Source organism: Phoxinus phoxinus, assembly GCF_949152265.1.
Source record: "Phoxinus phoxinus genome assembly, chromosome: 18".
Taxonomy (NCBI): Eukaryota; Metazoa; Chordata; class Actinopteri; order Cypriniformes; family Leuciscidae; genus Phoxinus; species Phoxinus phoxinus.
In genome coordinates, this window is record NC_136893.1 from 6,931,733 (window position 1) to 6,949,867 (window position 18,135).

The 18,135-nt window shown below is 37.2% G+C and overlaps 1 protein-coding gene across 1 annotated transcript in view; it reads left to right on the forward strand.

The window, feature by feature from the left end:
• Positions 1-2,423: 2,423 nt before the first annotated feature.
• spryd3 (SPRY domain containing 3) overlaps positions 2,424-18,135 on the forward strand; it is a 42,726-nt gene continuing 27,014 nt past the window's right edge. The window contains exons 1-6 of the mRNA XM_079588077.1: positions 2,424-2,580; positions 3,746-3,882; positions 5,705-5,780; positions 10,949-11,073; positions 11,363-11,498; positions 13,348-13,536. Coding sequence (XP_079444203.1) covers positions 3,755-3,882; positions 5,705-5,780; positions 10,949-11,073; positions 11,363-11,498; positions 13,348-13,536 — 654 coding nt within the window. The 5' untranslated portion in view covers positions 2,424-2,580; positions 3,746-3,754. The remainder of the gene's footprint in view (positions 2,581-3,745; positions 3,883-5,704; positions 5,781-10,948; positions 11,074-11,362; positions 11,499-13,347; positions 13,537-18,135) is intronic.

An 18,135-nucleotide genomic window follows, 5' to 3' on the forward strand; every position in this document is an offset into this window, starting at 1 on the left:
AGGGCGTGGACTTGGTTCAATGAATGGGTTGTTGGCTTGTGATGAATGTGATCTTGCTGGGGCGGGTTTTATTCAGAGTAAATGATTGGCATACGTCACCAGAGAGAAATCTACAGTTTTTACTGGAAGGTTATAACATTTTGATTAAACATTACATAGCCAAAAAGTAAAAAAAATGTTTTTAACATTTTCATGCATGGATCAAACGTTCACAATCTGCTTGTTAAGTCTGACACCGTTTCCAAACTCTCTATCAGGTGCCAAAATCAAAGAACAAACAGAGCTAATATATACACTCACGGTGTGCTGTAAAACTTACTGAAAAATCATGATCCTTCCCTTTATCTCAATGCCAAAATGTCACATGTCCTTTGTTTCATCTGAAATGAATGGACGCGTGAGCCTGGAGACAGTAGTACACTCTGAGTTTTTAAAACGTGTGATGTGAATAAATAGTGAATAAACGGCTGATGAGATTGTATTCTCAAATGAAATGAGTAGAGGCTTAGACCTGGAAACAAGCGGATAAGATCAATAAATAACATGCATTTCTAAAATATACAGCATTTTCATTTTACGCGACTTTAAGTGAATGTGAACTCAGAAAGGCACCTGCGTTGACCTTACTGAATGAGCACCTGCGTTGCATCGAGAACGTTGCCTTATGATGGAGCGATTCAACCAAGGGAGATTCTGCCACTTAATAGTTTATTTTGGAGAAGGGACCATCTGGATAATTGGGGCAGTGTTTTCACTGGAATGTACAAAAGACGGTAAATGCCAGCAACTAATAATGCAATCCATCAGCACTCAACCAGATAAATCTGATCTCTTTGGAGGACTTCATAAAGTTTTAGTTGTCCTTTGGCCCAGATACCGTTAATCGAGAGTTTATGAGTTGTCTTTTAGTGCAAAGATGTCACAGAGTGCTTTTGTAGAAGACGATAAAAACTCCATACAGTTGCCAAGGGGCTTTATACGAACTATTTATACCATCTGGATGCACCAAACAGATGTGTCTGATGGGGGGTCTCTACATGCAAACGTCTGCTTTTAGGTCCCACCCAGCTGCAGGGGTCCCATAAGGACAGAGCTGTGTTTATTTGTTGTTGTCATGAAGCATGATGGAAGTTAAGATGTCAAAGATGGGCTGGAGTGAGTGCTGAAGGCAAACAGGATTTAGATGATTATCTTATGGTATTGACATGTGTGGTCATAGTTCTTTTTAAAACAAACATGTTTGCCTTCAGAGTCTCTGTTTGTGCTGTGGGATAGTTCTCTTTATCGGTTTACGAATAGCATTGAACGGTCCCGATATGATAGGCCTACTAGCAAATCCCAAAAGGTTGGAGCATTCCTTGTTTGGATTGATGTCGACTGGATGATGTTCTTCTCTTATTAGAGTTGATTACTCTTGGCAAAGAATGCAAAAATCACCTGCCGTCTGACATTCCCATCCGCACCACAGCACGGCCCGTTCTTTGTTTCCACATGTTCTGGCTGGAGAATGTTCCAAGATGTGTGCCAAACCGATGGGGTCTCTCCATTTCCAAATTCACCAGATTACACGGTTTTCCTCCTCATCTCTGTCTACAAGTCAGACTTAGCTGCAGTTGATGCTTCCAACGCAGTATTTCTTTTTAAACCTTGCTGCATCCGTTTGTCAGCATTTTCTCATTGTAACTTATACCAAAAATAAGATGCATGCATCATCCTGTCATGCTGGTGTTAGGCTCCATACGCTTACAGTATTTTACTGCAGTCATTATGAGTCATGATTATAAGGCGCACTTAAATTGTGCCAAATGTTCTGTTACCCACTTTTCAACTATTTGAGGTGATGGAGTGCCCGACCGTTATAGTGGACTGGAAACAGGTATTTATTGTGAATAGAAAATTTAAATAGTTGTGTCAACACTTCATAATGCTACCACATTGCTCTCTTGAATACTTGATTCTGATTGGTCAATCACTGTATTCAATGGTCAAATATCTAAGAATAATGACAGTATAACTGGCCACTGTCTCTCTGATGTCTCTATAAGTAAAATAATCAAATAAATTCAACTCAAATCAGTGTTTTCTGTCTATTTATTTATTTATTTAATTAGCTGTGAAATTATGTACAGTCTGGTTTTAATTTAACAACTGTGATTGTGGCAGTATTTAAGGGATGATGTATTTTAAACCCTTATTATTTTCGATAATGACCAGCTGACTGTATATTTTCCCTTAAATGGTCTTTTAAATAAAAAATAGTATGATTCTGTGATGATACCGTACTGTGTTGATGTATATGTTGTGCTGTGCTCATGCACACTCTGCATTTCTTGAAGCCCAGCTTAAAAAAAACCCACTCCGACACGCTGCGAAGTTTCTCATTGGCTAAGCGCCTGTCAATCAACTCTGTGACGCATTTCATTGGTGCGCTGCGTTCATTCCTCCACTGACGCCATCCAGGAAGAATCGCTCTCACTTCTCCGAAGTTTGTCAGGTAGCTTAGCTAATGGAGTCGATAGCTAAAAGTAAACACAAGTGGCCTTAGAATGTTATAACGTCTTACCTACTGATGTACATAAGGTACGTATGTGACGTCATCATATTTAGATACGTTACTCTTTAGAGACTGTGGGCATGTAGCGGTGGTGTTATTATTGTATTTTATTTCGAGAAGGCCTCAAAGTAGCTAATAATTGGTTAGCTATGCAAGGTGCTTAGCAGTGATTGAAACTATCCTGCTACATCTAGTGTGAGCTATTACATCTCTTACTCAGCAATTATTTCGACCAGGTGTAATAAATGTAATTTTAATAGTATACGGTTATAATAGAAGTTATATAATACTTTATTTAATCATTTATGTAGTCAGTCTTTACATGTTTAAATACTTTGTATTTGGTATTTTCCCTGTAGTTTTCTGTCTAACTTGACTGTAAACTGATTATGAAAAATTAATAATATCTGTGATCTGTTGCTAAATGACACGACAATCGAGAATTTTCCTCTGTCATGTCCTGGATGCATGAATGACAGCTGAGCTGACAAGTTAATAATGATCTATTGAGACTCTTAGATAACAACTCATAGAAGGAATTTATTGCATGCTCATAAAGCTCAAATATGAAAATGAGGCCTTACAATAAATTGTGTGTGTGTGTGTGACTGATGTAACAGTTGACTATTAGATTATTAAGTATTTTGTGCATTTTTTTTTGTCAGCTCAGGGGTGCAAAAGTCCTGGAGGGCCACCATACTGTAGAGTTGAGCTATGTTGGAAATTATGTGACTGTAAATAAAGTAAACCTAATGTACATTGTGTTCCCAAATGCACATTTAACTCGCAACACATACAGGGATTGAGCTTGTGAGAACCAGCATTTACTGTGAACCCAATTGATGATAGCGATTTCACTTATTTTCCGATTAACTGTGCAACCCTATTTGTTCACTTGAGTTTTATATTCAATTGAATTAGTTTAATATTTTTATATTTAATAACCTCACAAGCCCAAGTTTGGGAAAACTCGCTCTAAAGGTTAAAAAACTAAAAATCAAAACATAACCATGTGGAGTGGTTGAAGAAGGAGTACAAGTCATACAAAATGTGCACTTGCATTAACGCAATTTTTGAACAGCAAGTCCATTATTAGCCTACTTATTCTTCTCATGTCTTGAATGACTTGCATATCGCAGATCCTCAATCTAAAACCTTTAAACCTTACGCCATCTGTTTTCTGCTCCACAGCCCTCTGAGATGGATGACATCAATTTACACTACAGATTTCTGAACTGGCGGCGCAGGATCAGAGAAATCAGGGAAGTCCGCGCTGTTCGTTATCAAGAGCGATCCAAACGAATGTTGAAGAATGGAGACACGCTAAGGTAGGTTTGCCCAGCGCTTGACCCTTTCTCTGTTCTTTTCTCCACTTTGTTTGGAAATCAGCTCCCGGCCTGGAATTCATGCGTTGACCCCCCTAGTTTGTATGGAAAAATTCTGCACTGCTTTTCATTTATCCTTATTTATTTGTATATTTAGAATTGCACAACCATCCACCCCCATCGATATCAGTGAGCTGGGCTTGCGAGCGTAAAGCACCGCGAGTGCGTGTATTTGAGCCACAAGTCTGTACTAAAGACGTAATCAGCCTTGACCTCACTTATTGAAACAATTATAATTTCTGAGAAAGTCAGTGGCTACTTGTTTTTATTTGATCAGAAAAAAAGATGAAAAGCAAACTCGATCCATCGGAAAAATAAATAGTTCTCCCACATGTGATGACGTAATTCCTTTTTTTATATTGGACGTCTCCAACTTCTTCAGAATTAATTTGTATCACTATGTTTGTCCAGTTTGAGGAGACAAACAGTGCAAAACATGTGTTCAGTGACTTTAAACGAACAGTTCACCCCAAAATATTAAGGGGTTTGTTTGTTTTTTTTATTTATTTAAAGATTTCTCTTAAGCTCAACAAGGCTGCATTTATCTGATCAGAAATACAAAAAAAAAAAGCAATATTGTGAAATATTACAATTTAAAATAACTGAATGTTATTCAGTTTAAAATTCACATTCAATTTAAAATATTTTAATGTTTAAAATAACATTCAAATAAAAAAAATAATTTTTCTAGTGATTATTTTTTTGCATCTTTACTCCAGTCTCACATGATCCTTCAGAAATCATTCTAATGTGCTAATTTGCTGCTCCAAAAACATTCTTTATTATTATTAGTTCATTGATCATTTATGCTGGATAATACTTTTTTAAAAGATAGATAGACTTTTTCATAGGATATCTTGATCAATAAAAATTTAAAAGAACAACATTTAATTGAAAAAATAAATAAAACGCATGCATTCAGTGCATCCTGACTGAGCTTGTATTCTTTGTTGAATCTGGCAGGTTTGATCAGGATGTTCTTCTCCAGTATGTGTCTAGATGAAGTCGTTGCTGATGTAGCTGTATTTAACAACTTTTGATGAGGTCCAAACTGATTATTTTGCTTCGTCCACGCAGTCGTCATCGGTGAAAAAAATCCCTCTCTATGATTGTGTTGGTTGGTTATTTTAAACTGCAGTCACATTTTTTTATTATCACATTTCTTATTGTGATATTGTAACCAAGGTGGGAAATTAAGCTTTTTTAACAAGCCACAGTGGCTGGTGGATGCCTAATTTTACCAGCCACTTATATTTTTTACCAGACACTTTTTCCGGAATTCAAATTTATAAAAGAAAGTACACTAGCATATTTTAAATTTCTTCAATACACAAATTTGTATTATTATTAATACATATTTTATTAATATAGGTAAATAAAAAGTGGTAAAATTGTGTTTGGTCAAGGCAAAGTCACTGCCACTGGCTGGTGGCGGGGTCTAATTTCCCAACCTGATTGTAACAATACAGACATAATTGAAATGCTTACATTATCCCACTGCTTACGTCTTGCCAAGCTCCCAAGAGGTCAGGTGACAGGGACAGGTGGTCACCTTAATATTATTTAGATTTAAATGAAGATGTGGAAGAGGTTATAACCGTCTCCAAAAGAAGCTCTCATCCATATCAGTGTGAAACATGTAGAAACGCAACTGAACCTGATTTCAGCAGCTAGTCCACTAATCACTGGCCATTTTAATAACGTACCTATAGCAACAGTGCTCTGGTTATTAAAGATTAAGCTTTTTATTACTTCCCTGCTGTAGTTACCAAGGGAACTCTGATGAAGTTGGCTGCTACGTGGCTCCACGCCCCTTATCAAAAGGAAACTGTTACTTCGAGGTAAGAAGCACACCTATGTTGTCGGGTTGCTAAAAACATTAGAATCATTTCAACACCCTTTCTGTTGCCTTTGTTAAGAAAAACAGTAACCTACTTACTAATAACTTGTTTGTAACTGTATGCTCGGAGATTCAACTTTTTGAAAGCAGTGTTTTCAATTTCATTACGATTTTGTAGATGTCTTATGCTGTAGTCAGTTCTAGAATTTTTTATGTTTATATTTTGAATTTTCCAAATGTTTGTCTTGCATCTGGTCTTTGATTATCTGCCTTTTCATAACATTTTTGCAAAGAAAATAAGCTTTCTAAAGTGAATGCTGTTTGGAAATCTTACTAATGAATATCTAATATGACACATTGACATGTCTTTTTGTCTCTGAATTTTTGTTACTGTCTATTGTAAATCACTTCAGACAGGATTAGTTTTCTCAATGACATTTGAGTTTTTACATTGCATGATTTCATTATCTGATTTTTGTATAGGATTTATAATAAGGTGGGAGTGAAGCAAGGTTGTGTGCGCTTGAATGAGTTAAAAATCACGTACAAATTCATAGTTGTCAACAACAAATTTCAAGAGCTGCTAGTCGTTTAGACAGCTCACAGACTAGTCTGTTTTTAAAATGTGTAATGTTTCCGGTGTCCCTCCACGTCAAAATAGACACTGCCCTTTGAGTTGATGTACTCCGATATTACGGCTACCTCTCTAGCAACTTTGCTATAAAATACAGTTTGAAAAAGAAGCTCCCAGGTGATTTAGTACCGGAAAACTTGCTGGGATTGGGCTATAAATTAGTCTTTGGGAGAGGGCAAGCGTGATTTAATTTATGGAGCTCAGTAGAAGCCGTCTGGTTGTGTATCTGAGGAGGGAGACAGCTCTGATGGGTTTTCTGCTGCTGGCAGATTGAGCTGGTGTGATGAACTTCCTCTCGGGGGGATTGGAGCGGGAAAGTAACACCCTGTACGTTACCCTGATGAGTCCTTCATACAGCCAGTGTTTTTTGTGTCATACTTTGAATTTTGTAAATATTTTGTCATGTCATATTGATTCATTTTTGTCCTTTTTAGGCCATTTAAAATGCATATCATTCTAATAGCTGAAAATATAAATGACTATGTATTAATTTAAACTTGTACTAAACATACTTTTATCAACATAAACAGTATTCTCTGTGCAGATGTGAGTTGTAATATTTAAAGTGTTAGGTCACCCAAAAATTTAAATTCTGTCATTATTTTCTCACGTCCTTGTCGTTCCATTTAAACCTTTAAGACTTTCGTTCAACTTCGGAAACACAAATGAAGATAATTTTAATGAAATTGAGAGATTTCTACTTTGCATGCTTCTACCACTTTGATGCTTCAAAAAGTTCATAATGAAATCCATAAATTAATTCAGCGGTAGTCACTTTATACACTGAACAGATTGAATTTAGGCTTTTATTCATATATTACAGTTTTTTTCAATCGCTAACAAGCGCTTAACCATACTCCAGATACTTTTTCTAAACTCTTAACACAGACTCACACCTACAAAACACAATTGGCCAAATGGATAATTTTCTTCTCAAAAACACATTTTGTTAAATATATACTAACTCTTCATTTCAAAATAGAACACATCTTTCTCAAAATGAAATTATTCTGTCAAAGAATAACACTTGTTTTCACTTCACAAGTTACATGCAGTCAAACAAAGTACACCAGGTTTCAAAATACTGAATATTGTTGACATTACAAAAACTGCATAGACTTTTATGTTTCTTGGTTGGGAACTGTATGTCCACATGTAGTATTGTTCACATTCAAAAGCATTCCAGTAAAAGCAAATCCTTTACTGTTTACTACAGGAGGTACAATAGAAACACGGTATGATAGAACAGAAAAAGTTTTACAGTAGTGCTTACAGTGAACAAAATATCCATGAAACACACAAGAGCATTCTGAACAAAAAAAAACAACAACTTTTTTAGTACTTTTTTTTTTTTGTACTAAAAAAAGCACAAAATGACTGTATCTAATCTCTGCGATCTTCAGGGTTAGGCCACATGTTTTCATCAACATCACATCTGATATTATCCAAGGCGATGCAATCAAGAACTGTAATGTCCCTGCACCAGCATCCATGGCTTCAAGGGGGGACATCTGGTCATGTGGCTGATGGTCATAAACCGTCCACCTCCATGCAGAAACGAACTCCTCTGGGGTTGAGGAAAGGTGAATAGGGTGGAAGGAAGAGACTTACCAGTCTTGGGTGGACTTCAAACCATGTTGTTATTGCTTGAGAATGATGGAAAGCCACATTGTCCCAGGTAATTACAAAGGTCCTCATGTTTTCATGAGAACCAGGCGCTGCTCTGGACCCAGGCGCTGGTGGAGATCATTGAGAAAGGCAAGGATGCGCTCGGCATTAGAGGGTCCACTGGCTCACTGCATCTCTCACTGGGCCTGCTCTTCTCCCTTCTCCTCCTTTTACTGTATAAGTGTCAATGTAATAGAAAAAGATAACCCCTGCCACTGAGTCTAAGCCAGTCTGGAATCAGCTGTGGTTGGCCCAATTTACCCAACATAAATCAGCTCTGTGTCAATTATTCAATTGTTTGTTTGTTATCAGCTGAGATATTCAATTGTTTGTTTGTTATCATCTGAGATATATTGTTTTTGAACTGATCATTGCAGAAGCAGAGGTTTTTATACTGTATCTAAGGTTTGGAATATTGTTTTTGCTATTGTGGGATGTTGTGTGTTAACATTCGTAAATACTACAAAAACAATCCATAGTTTTGTTGGGAGGTATAGCTTGTCTGTTAAGAAAATGTAAGCATTGTGGAAATGTGTTCACTGACTGCATATTGTGTGAAAACGACATGAAATGTGTGAATGGTATGGCCACAAAAGACCGATGCTGTGCTAATTGTGTTTAGAGTTTTGAAAATGTGACAACTGGCTGGACAAACGCTTGTTAGCGACTGAAAAAAACTGTAACATTGATCAGCGAACATAAAAAGATGCTCAACCGAACATGCTTGACACGCGAGAACAAACCTCATTGGTTCTGGCTGAAGCTCAAACATGCTGTGTAACACAAGAATGAACCTCATTGGTTCTCGCACGTCAATCGAACATGCTTGAGCTTCGGTTTACCACAACTGATGTGTGTTGATGAATGTTTATATGTGAATAAAAGCACTTAATTCAGTCTGTTCATCATATAAAGCGATTAGTTTTACAATCTCTTTATGAACTTTTTGAATCGTCTAAGTGGTAGTTGTGTAGACTGTCAATGGAGGAACTGAAATTTCTCAGATTTCTTCAAAAAGTTCTTCATTTGTGTTCAGAAGGTGAGCAAAAGTCTTGCGGGTTTGGAACGACACGGAGTAATTAATGACAGAATTTTCCCATTTAGTCGAATTAATTTCGTTACAGTTTAAAGTAAAATACATTTTGTCACAATGCTTTTTTTTTTTTTGCCTCCTCTTCATTATCAAAGATAATCAAAGAGCTAATTTTCATTAGTTAAATACAGTCCATCCATGACTGGTTGATTTTGAAAATATGTATTTTTGCACATCCTCCTTGTTGTCTCTTAAATCTAGGAGTGTTTAGTTTGGTTCTGCCCAGCTTTGAAGGAATTATTGAGACAGTAACATTTATTCTAATTTAATAATCAACTTTGGCTTGTAAAAAAGGCTTTTTCTTAAAGCAGATGTCTCATACTAAACTGTATTGCAATCTTATTGACCAAAAGCGTCACTCCATGCGTGAGTGTGCACCCTGGGAATATCTGCAGCCAGTGGAAATGAATGTGACATCTGCAGCAGTGAGCTATGAGTAATCAATAAAGAACTCGCTCTTGCTTTATACGCTCTACATCACCTGATTGTGACGCAGAATCATTCAGATTTGCAAAGTCTGGGAACTTTTTTCTTCCTCTTCTCCGTAAAGGTCATCTGCCAGTCGGGATATGCGTCAGCGTCATCCTCATGTTTCCTTATTACTCTTTCACAGGGGTTTCATCTTAGCCCGTGTGGGCAGGGAAGCCAACGCTCCATCACAATTGGACTGTGTTGCTGCACCTTCACCGCCTATTTCAACATTGAAGTGCCATACAGTGATTAACCCCTGCTCTGTTTTCTCAGTGTGCTCACATGTGCATGTGCAAATCAATTTTGTCCTTAGTCAAGTGGAAATATCTCTATTAGTGTAATTGATTATTTTGCCTGGAGCTTCGACGTGGAATTTTGTAGCCACAAGGTTCATGGCACGGTTCTTTGTTGAAGTTGCGGTAATATAATTGAGTGCCCTTAAATTAATCATTGTGCAGCATTGAATTTACAGCAGAAAAGGCTTGGAACCAGCAGCAAGCATTCGTATATAGGCTTATCAGGATTTACGCTAGCATTATAAAGCTTGGAAAGCAAATCCTCGAAAGAAACGACAAGGAAGATGAGGAAACTTGGACTTAAACCTCTTGGAGGTGGTGGAGTCGCTTTCTAAGTCCGTTTGTGGTTTTGGATGAGTGTGCAGAGTTAAGTTTAGTTTGTGGTGCAATAACTGGATTAATTTGTCTATGCTTGCCCCTTCCAAGGGTACGGCTACAACAGTTGAGTCGTGTGGCAGGAATAATCCGTCTTTTTTGCATGAAAGTCCCTCAAAATCAACAAATCCTATTCCATGTTGAATTTTCAATAAAACGAGTCGCTTGGTCCGTCTGAACTTGATTAATGAGCATGAGAAAATTAACATTAAATTAAAATTAATTTTTGGCAGTCATTTCTACATTTCATAGCTGTATGTTGGAAATGTACTAGCTTTGAGGAGGTTGCAGAGGAGAGGGTGTGGAAGTTGTTCGGAGATGCTTTGCATACAAGGGAGAGATAAGTAGTAGCCGAGACGTTAAAATTCTTAATAACAGGTTACCTGACATTTCCATCCTGTGACTCAGCCGAACGCTCCTTGTTAACTCTTGATTCCTACACCGTCTGTTATTTTGGAATCAGTGCTGCTCGTGACGCACATTACCGTTGGCATTTGCTTAGAAGTCCCTGAAAGACATCTTTTGCCCTTTAGTCACTTAAAAATAAACTGTTATCATAACCAGAATTCATCAGCTGTACTGCACATATACTGAAGCTCATGTGTTTTTAATGTTTTTTATGATATTTCAAGGTGACCATTATGGATACTGGAGTGAGAGGGACAATTGCTGTCGGGCTGGTTCCTCAATATTACAAACTTGACCATCAGCCCGGCTGGCTTCCGCACTCAATTGCTTACCATGCTGATGATGGGAAGTAAGTTCACATTAAGAGTTGTTACTTATTTTTTTATAAAATGTCTACTTTAGCTGTTTTTTGTCTAACCCTTGGGTTTAAATATTTATTTTGATATATTTACTTATATTAATATATTTTAATATATTTCAATATTTATAATTTAATACATTTGTCTTTAACCAAAATGTGTTAGTTTGTAAACTTTGTTTTGTTAGTTACCTTGTGGAATTTTTTATTAAAAATCACTTCCTCATTCCATGAAGCTTTCCAGTTATAAGTCATAAATGACTGTATTTGCTTTTCACAGGCTGTACAACGGCAACCCTGTCGGTCAGCAATTCGGTCCTAAATGTAACCGGGGGGACCGAATCGGTTGCGGAATCTATGCAGACACTTTTGATGCCGGACTCATCACTGTGTTCTTCACAAAGAATGGGAAGGAGGTGAGTCTCCATGCCTTGGTACTGAAGTCACAGAACAGTAATGTTGTCAAAAATATAGATTTTTCAATACATATCGATACACCGATACCAGCTGTGCATTTTCGCTCTCTCTTTTCTTTACAGAGTTAACTCTCTATTGCACATAATTTGACTAATTCCTGCAGGTTTCCCGAACACACATAAAGCCGCTACTCAAAATGTGTACCATGTTAAATACCTTTTCCCGGCTTATTGCACTTAAACGGTCAAATACACACAAAATTATGTAAAATGCCCATCTTTGCGAGTATTTATGTAAATACAATCAGTTATCTCAAGTGAATGTAAACAAATGCAAACAAAGAAAACATGTATAACAGTACATTCAGTCTTAAAGTGACAGCAGCCTAATAATACTGCTGAAGTTTGTGTCATTAATGTAAATCAAACAACAAAAGAAAAAGAAAGGATTCCTCTGTTTGTAATTTTTACAAAGAAGACTATCCAGTATTTTACATTTAATTACATTGTGCAAGGTCCTGCTACAGAAACGGAATAGACTTTTTTAGGGGCTCAGTGGTCCAAACATAAATGAGAGGGGTGTTGTTTGTGCTTATTTTTTCACTGACTGTTTACTTGTCTTTTTTTTGTAAATTAAATTTGTTTAAGTTTAAAGTCAAGCTTCCTTGTGCTGCACATTGAGTGAGCAAACATTTAGGTGACATAATTGTAATGGTAATTGATCAATGTTTATATGTGAATAAAAGCCTACATTAAAATAAAATAAAGCGACCGTGTCTCTTCAGAAGACTTGGGTTAAACCACTCCATTCATATTCATTTGTGGCTTAATATTGATTTCCTAGACTTTCAATGGACGGACAAAAAAATTTATATGGCAAAATATTTATATGACAGTATATAGGGTAGTTTTCCCCCATGGTATCCAACATGGAATTTAATATCAATATTTTTGATATTAAGGTACCGAAGTTAGAAATTCCAGTATGGTGACAACATTAAAGCACAGTCACTCTGATGCACACTATTGTTGTTTGGTTTTTTTGTGTGCAAGAAATTATTAAACTTTCTGTTCATCAAAGAATCCTGAAAAAGTATCACATTTCCACAAAAAAAGTATTAGCAGTACAACAGCTGATAACAATAAGAAGTGTTTCTTGAGCAGCAAATCAATATATTAGAATGATTTCTGAAAGATCATGTGACACTGAAGACTGGAGTAATGATGCTGAAAACGTATCTTTGCATCACAGGAATAAATTACATGGTAATATTTTAGAAAACAGTTATTCTAAATTCACAATATTATTGTTTTTACTGTATTTTTGATCAAATAAATACATTAAAATTCATACTGACATATCACCATGTATGTATTTGTGTGATCTATGTATAGGCTAAATATCATAAACTATTATATTGTCAAGTTGAATAAATGCATTTACAGTCTTAAACACAGTTAATTAATTACAAGTGTAAACTTGAACAGCACTATGTAAATATAATCAGACACCATATATTTATGCATTCTTTCACTAATTGCATAACATCTACATCAAACTATGAATTCTATGGACCATTGTGTGTAATGGTTTTGTTTATTGCTCCATTATAGTGGTTACAAGAATCTGTAGAGCTAAAGTCTTTGAACACACAATAGTCTAGTCTTCTAATTGAGGGTTGTTTTCTGATGACTGGTTTTCCTGCAGGCCAGATAGAAGGACCAGGAGTGATACAGACATAATTTCAATGAGCAGTCTTTATTCTCGGTTATAATGTGCTGTAAAATAGTGGTTAACTTTATGGAATGCTTTAACAGTGCTCTCTTTATGTGTATGTGTCAATGGAAGGTGGGGTCAGTGGTGGTGCCGGTGGCTCCAGATGGGCTTTTCCCTGCCATTGGCATGCACTCCCTCGGCGAAGAGGTACGGTTGGACCTGCAGGCGGAATGGGGTTCAGAGGAGGAGGACAGCGTCATGATGGTGGACAGCCATGAGGATGAATGGGCACGCCTGTATGATGTCAGAGTCAGCGGCACGGTGAGTGGGGGTGTGGGGGGGGGGGGGGGTGCTGTGGGGGGGGGGGGGGGAGCTATCGAAAACCAGACCAAATGTGAAGCCAATTAGTTTCAGAATCATTTTTTAATCTACAGGCCTTTGGAAAGTGTGACGGGTTGAGTGCAAGCATGGTGAAAGACTCTAAAGTAAACCATATTTTACACTGGGTTAATGGGAAGTGATATATGTTAGGAATTAGTGGTGCTTGCTAAGGCAAGAATCACGATTGCTGTTGCCATATGTAGGGTTAGGGATTGTAACAGGCCTCAAATCTCAAGTATTGAACCTTGGTGCAGGACTTGACAATAAGGACTGCCCGGTGGCCCCAGGGTCAGCTTGAAAAACACTCGGGCCAGTTGACGGAAACAGTCACTTGCCCGATCGGGCCAGTGCTGCATCTTCACGGAAGTTTATAATTGGCACATTTTTAAGCCTTACCAATTTAAATATTCAAGAGTGCATGTAGATGCGAAAGTACCTGGGTCTCTCAGTTTGGTACTCGCGCGCTGTATGATAAGCATCCAAAGTGTGCGCCCAGAACGCTGTGTGATGCACCTTACAGAATACTGAATTCAACATTAACATGTGAGATAAGATGCATGTGTGACGGTATATTGGGTCCGTGCAGCTCTTAAAGTGACAGCAGCCTATATTCCTGCTGCTGTCTGTTTTTATACGTCAATCAAACAAAAGACAGAAAAAAAAATGCTCGCTCTAGGCTGAATAACTTTAATTAGGGTTAATCTATATTTATACAGCGAAGAAGACTATGCAGTGATATTTTACATTTGTTTACCATTTCTGTACCTAAAAATCTATTTTAGACCTACATGAAAAACCTGAAAAGAACTGTTTATTTAATTTTTATATGTCTGTTCTGTTGTTTTATTCGTGCTATTGCTCGTAATTTGATTATTTGTTCTTATTTTATTACTGACCGTATGTAACAATATTTAAATGAGTTTGGCTAGTAGTTTTTAGTGTCATAACCTTATTTATTAAGGTTACATGGATCAAAAAACAACTAAAACAATTAACAACTAGGCCTATTTTATTTTATTTATTTATTTATAACTTTTTTTGTGGTGGGGCCAGTAGAAAAAATCCTTCGTGTTGAGCCCTGATTGGTGTGGAGCTAATCCTGCAACATTTGCATGGACACGAATGATGACGTTTTGGGGCTAGTAAGTTTCTAAGCATTTGGATGTACAGTTCCTGCCTGGTGTATGATGATGCTGGCTCATTGATTTGCACTGAAAGAGGAACATGAGCCATATCTAGAGACTTTTTGGTGGCATGTTTTGCACAGGGAAGTACCAGCCACATTTGCAATACCATATTACTGCACTATATACACAGTTCCTAATAAAATGTCCCAAAATAGCTTATTTCTTAGTGCCAATTACATGGCTTTGAGCTCCACCACATATTTGCATGGCAGTGAAGTCAACCAGAGCACCATGACCGGTTTTCCTGGTAAGAGAGGATGATAACCATTGCCGTAGAATTGTGATTACCACCCACTTTTCCTTTTACTTGTAAAATCAAGACCTGCTATTTTTGTTCAGATTCTTGGGGTCAGTAATTTTTTACCCCCGATTTCACAGACAAGGCTTAAGCCTAGTCCCAGACTAAAAGACACGTTTGAGCTGTTTGGTTTTGTGTTAAGATGCACACCAGTAATGTTTTTTTTCTAAGGCATGTTTATTAAAGTTACTTAAATGCCCTATTTAAACTAAGGGCTAATCCTGGCTTAATCTTAGCCCTGTCTGTGAAACCGGGCCCTAATGTTTCTAAAGTCTCTTATGCTCACCAAAGCTGCATTTATTTGATAAATGTTGTGAAATGTTGTTACAAATAACTGTTCTATTTTAATGTATTTCAATGTATTTTAAAAATGTATTTTCAGCAGTCATTACTCCACTCTTCAGTGTCACGTGATCCTTAAGAAAATTTCTTATCATCGGTTTTGAAAACAGTTATAAGCTTTTAACAGAGCTGCTTAATATTATTATATTTTTTTATATTAATTTCATGGAAACCATGAAAATAGAAATCTTTTAAACCATTATAAATGTATTCACTCTCACTTTTGATTTAATTTAATGTATCTTTGTTAAACAAGCAGACTTTGATAGTGAATGAAAGTGTTATTGCGATAAATGAGGTCTGTGTTCTTGTGCACTCAAGCCTTTTGGTGTTACTTTGATGTAATCCTTGCTTGAAGTATTTTGAATCATCATACCTCACAGGTTTGCCCCAATAAATTCTGACATGAATGATGTGAATCCAAAAACCACACATTACTTTACTTCCTGTCAGCCATTTACTAAGTTGACATTATCATTCTTAGAGAAAAAAAAAAAACACCTGGAGGAACACAGTGATAGAGGAGTCTGCCGAACTCAAGCGTGTGTGCCGTTGTGACTGAGTGGAGGGAATTGCTTGCTGGAGGCAACGTTTTTTCACCCATAATTCCTCAGAGTAGTGTTTAGATAAAGTTGAAAGGAACAAGCAGTCTTGTGTTTGGGTTGGTTATGGATCCAAGAGACCAAAGTGCAGGGTACAGATGTTCTTCTAGGAAAAGGACTGTGCGCCCATCATGCTCACCTTCCCATCTGATGCCCTGGACCTTCTGAGGCCTGTTAATGCTATACTGAGGTCATGAAAGCATACAGCATAAAGTGCCGCACTGTCGTTATGCTTTACTGGGCTGATGGCACGAACCGGGCAGCGCAGGCCAGAACTGGCACTAGACCAGCTTGTAAAAACTCAATAAGGGGACTTACGGGGTGCCAAGGAATCTTTTTGCCTGTTTAAAATGTGGTTGAAGGTTTTCTCAGCTGTGTGCCTTCTCTGTGAGCCCTGTTGGCTTGGTGAGAAGGTGTCCCAAGACTTATAGACTCTACTGATAAGGGCATGTTTTGACAAGATGAAACCAAGTCCTAATGCCCCATGGTTTAGTTTCCACATTAGTCAGCATCAAGTAAGTTTTTTGAGATTGGCGATCTCCCTACAGGATAGATACTCCTCGCCATCAGCGGCATGCTAATAGTAAAACGTAGGTTTGATAGCTGAAGTTCGTCAGGCAGCTTTTGACGATACTCATCTCCTAGTCTTAAGGCACGATCTAATGTAAACCAAAACTTAAAGTGTTCTTTAGCAATCTGTCACAAGAGTCCATTTTGTGGTCTGTCTCTGACGGATCCAACATACTGTCTGCGTTCTTCAGAACTCCTCCAGTCATTCCCTCCATATATGGAGCAGTTCTTGTCTTTCGGTGATGGTTTCTAGTAGGAACACATTCTCATTCTGTGGTAAAATTAATTAGAAATGTCTGTCTTTCAGTAAGCCTTTGGAAAAACAAGTATATCAGTATAGATATCAACATCAATGTTATCAATGACAATGACAATTTATTTGTATAGCACTATTAAAAACAACAACTGTTGACCAATGTGCTTTCCACGTAGACTCACAAATCAATAAGAAACTTTATATTTAAAAAAACATGTAAGCACATACAAAAAGACAGTCTTTAATCAAAAGCTCTTGAAAATAAAAATGTTTTAAGTTTGGATTTAAAAATAATAAAATAGATGGAGCCTGTCTTAAGCTAATTGGGATATGCTCTCTCTCTCTTTTTTCGCACAGAAAACGGGCCGTAGCATTTTGGACAAATTGTAAACGAGATAGTGTTTGCTGACTAATTCCCAGATATAATGAGTTACAATAGTCCAATCTCGATGAAATAAAAACGTGAATTAATTTCTCAAGATCTTTAAATGAGCGAAACGGTTTTGCTTTAACGAGCAGACGTAGCTGATAAAAACACGATTTTACCACAGAGTTTATTTGGCGATCAAATTTTAGATTATCGTCCAAATCAAACAACGCCAGCTGAGTTTTATGGAACTTTTACGTGATGTCACCATATAACTATGCCGTGAATTTATTACAGGGACAAACCTTAAAAGACCTGGGTAAAGGTAAAGGAGAAATTCGCCCAATGATGGAAGCTCTGTCATCATTTCATCTCTTTGGAATACAAAATGAGACATTAGCACATTTTCTCGTTTATACTTGGTGTGTCATCCTGGGATTGACGTCAATGGCACCAAACCCTATTGGTCCCATTGATGATTGTGACATGGTAAGAATGAACATGCAAAACTGGAAATTAGCATTTTAGGACATCACCTTAATAAAAAGAAAGTCATACAGGTTTGGAATAACACAAGGGTGAGTAAATGATGACAGAGTTTATTAGGGAATCATCCCTTTAAGTGCTCTTGCGGAAGTGTCGGCAGATCTGATTACAGTTGCACTAATTTGCTCTGTAATGAATGTAAACATGAACAGTAGAAGAACAATCACAGGGCCAGCCCTGTTTAGATAAGAAAATATCACATTCTGACACGCTGCTGACCGCCGTCATAGTGTTCACAAACACTCCTTGTTTTTTTACTGTCTATGGTTTGTCATACGTCTTCATGCATGTGATAACATGGAAATATTTTGATGTGCGAAATAGTGTGATTCACTTTTATAATAGATTGTGCGAGATGTCTCTTACAACAT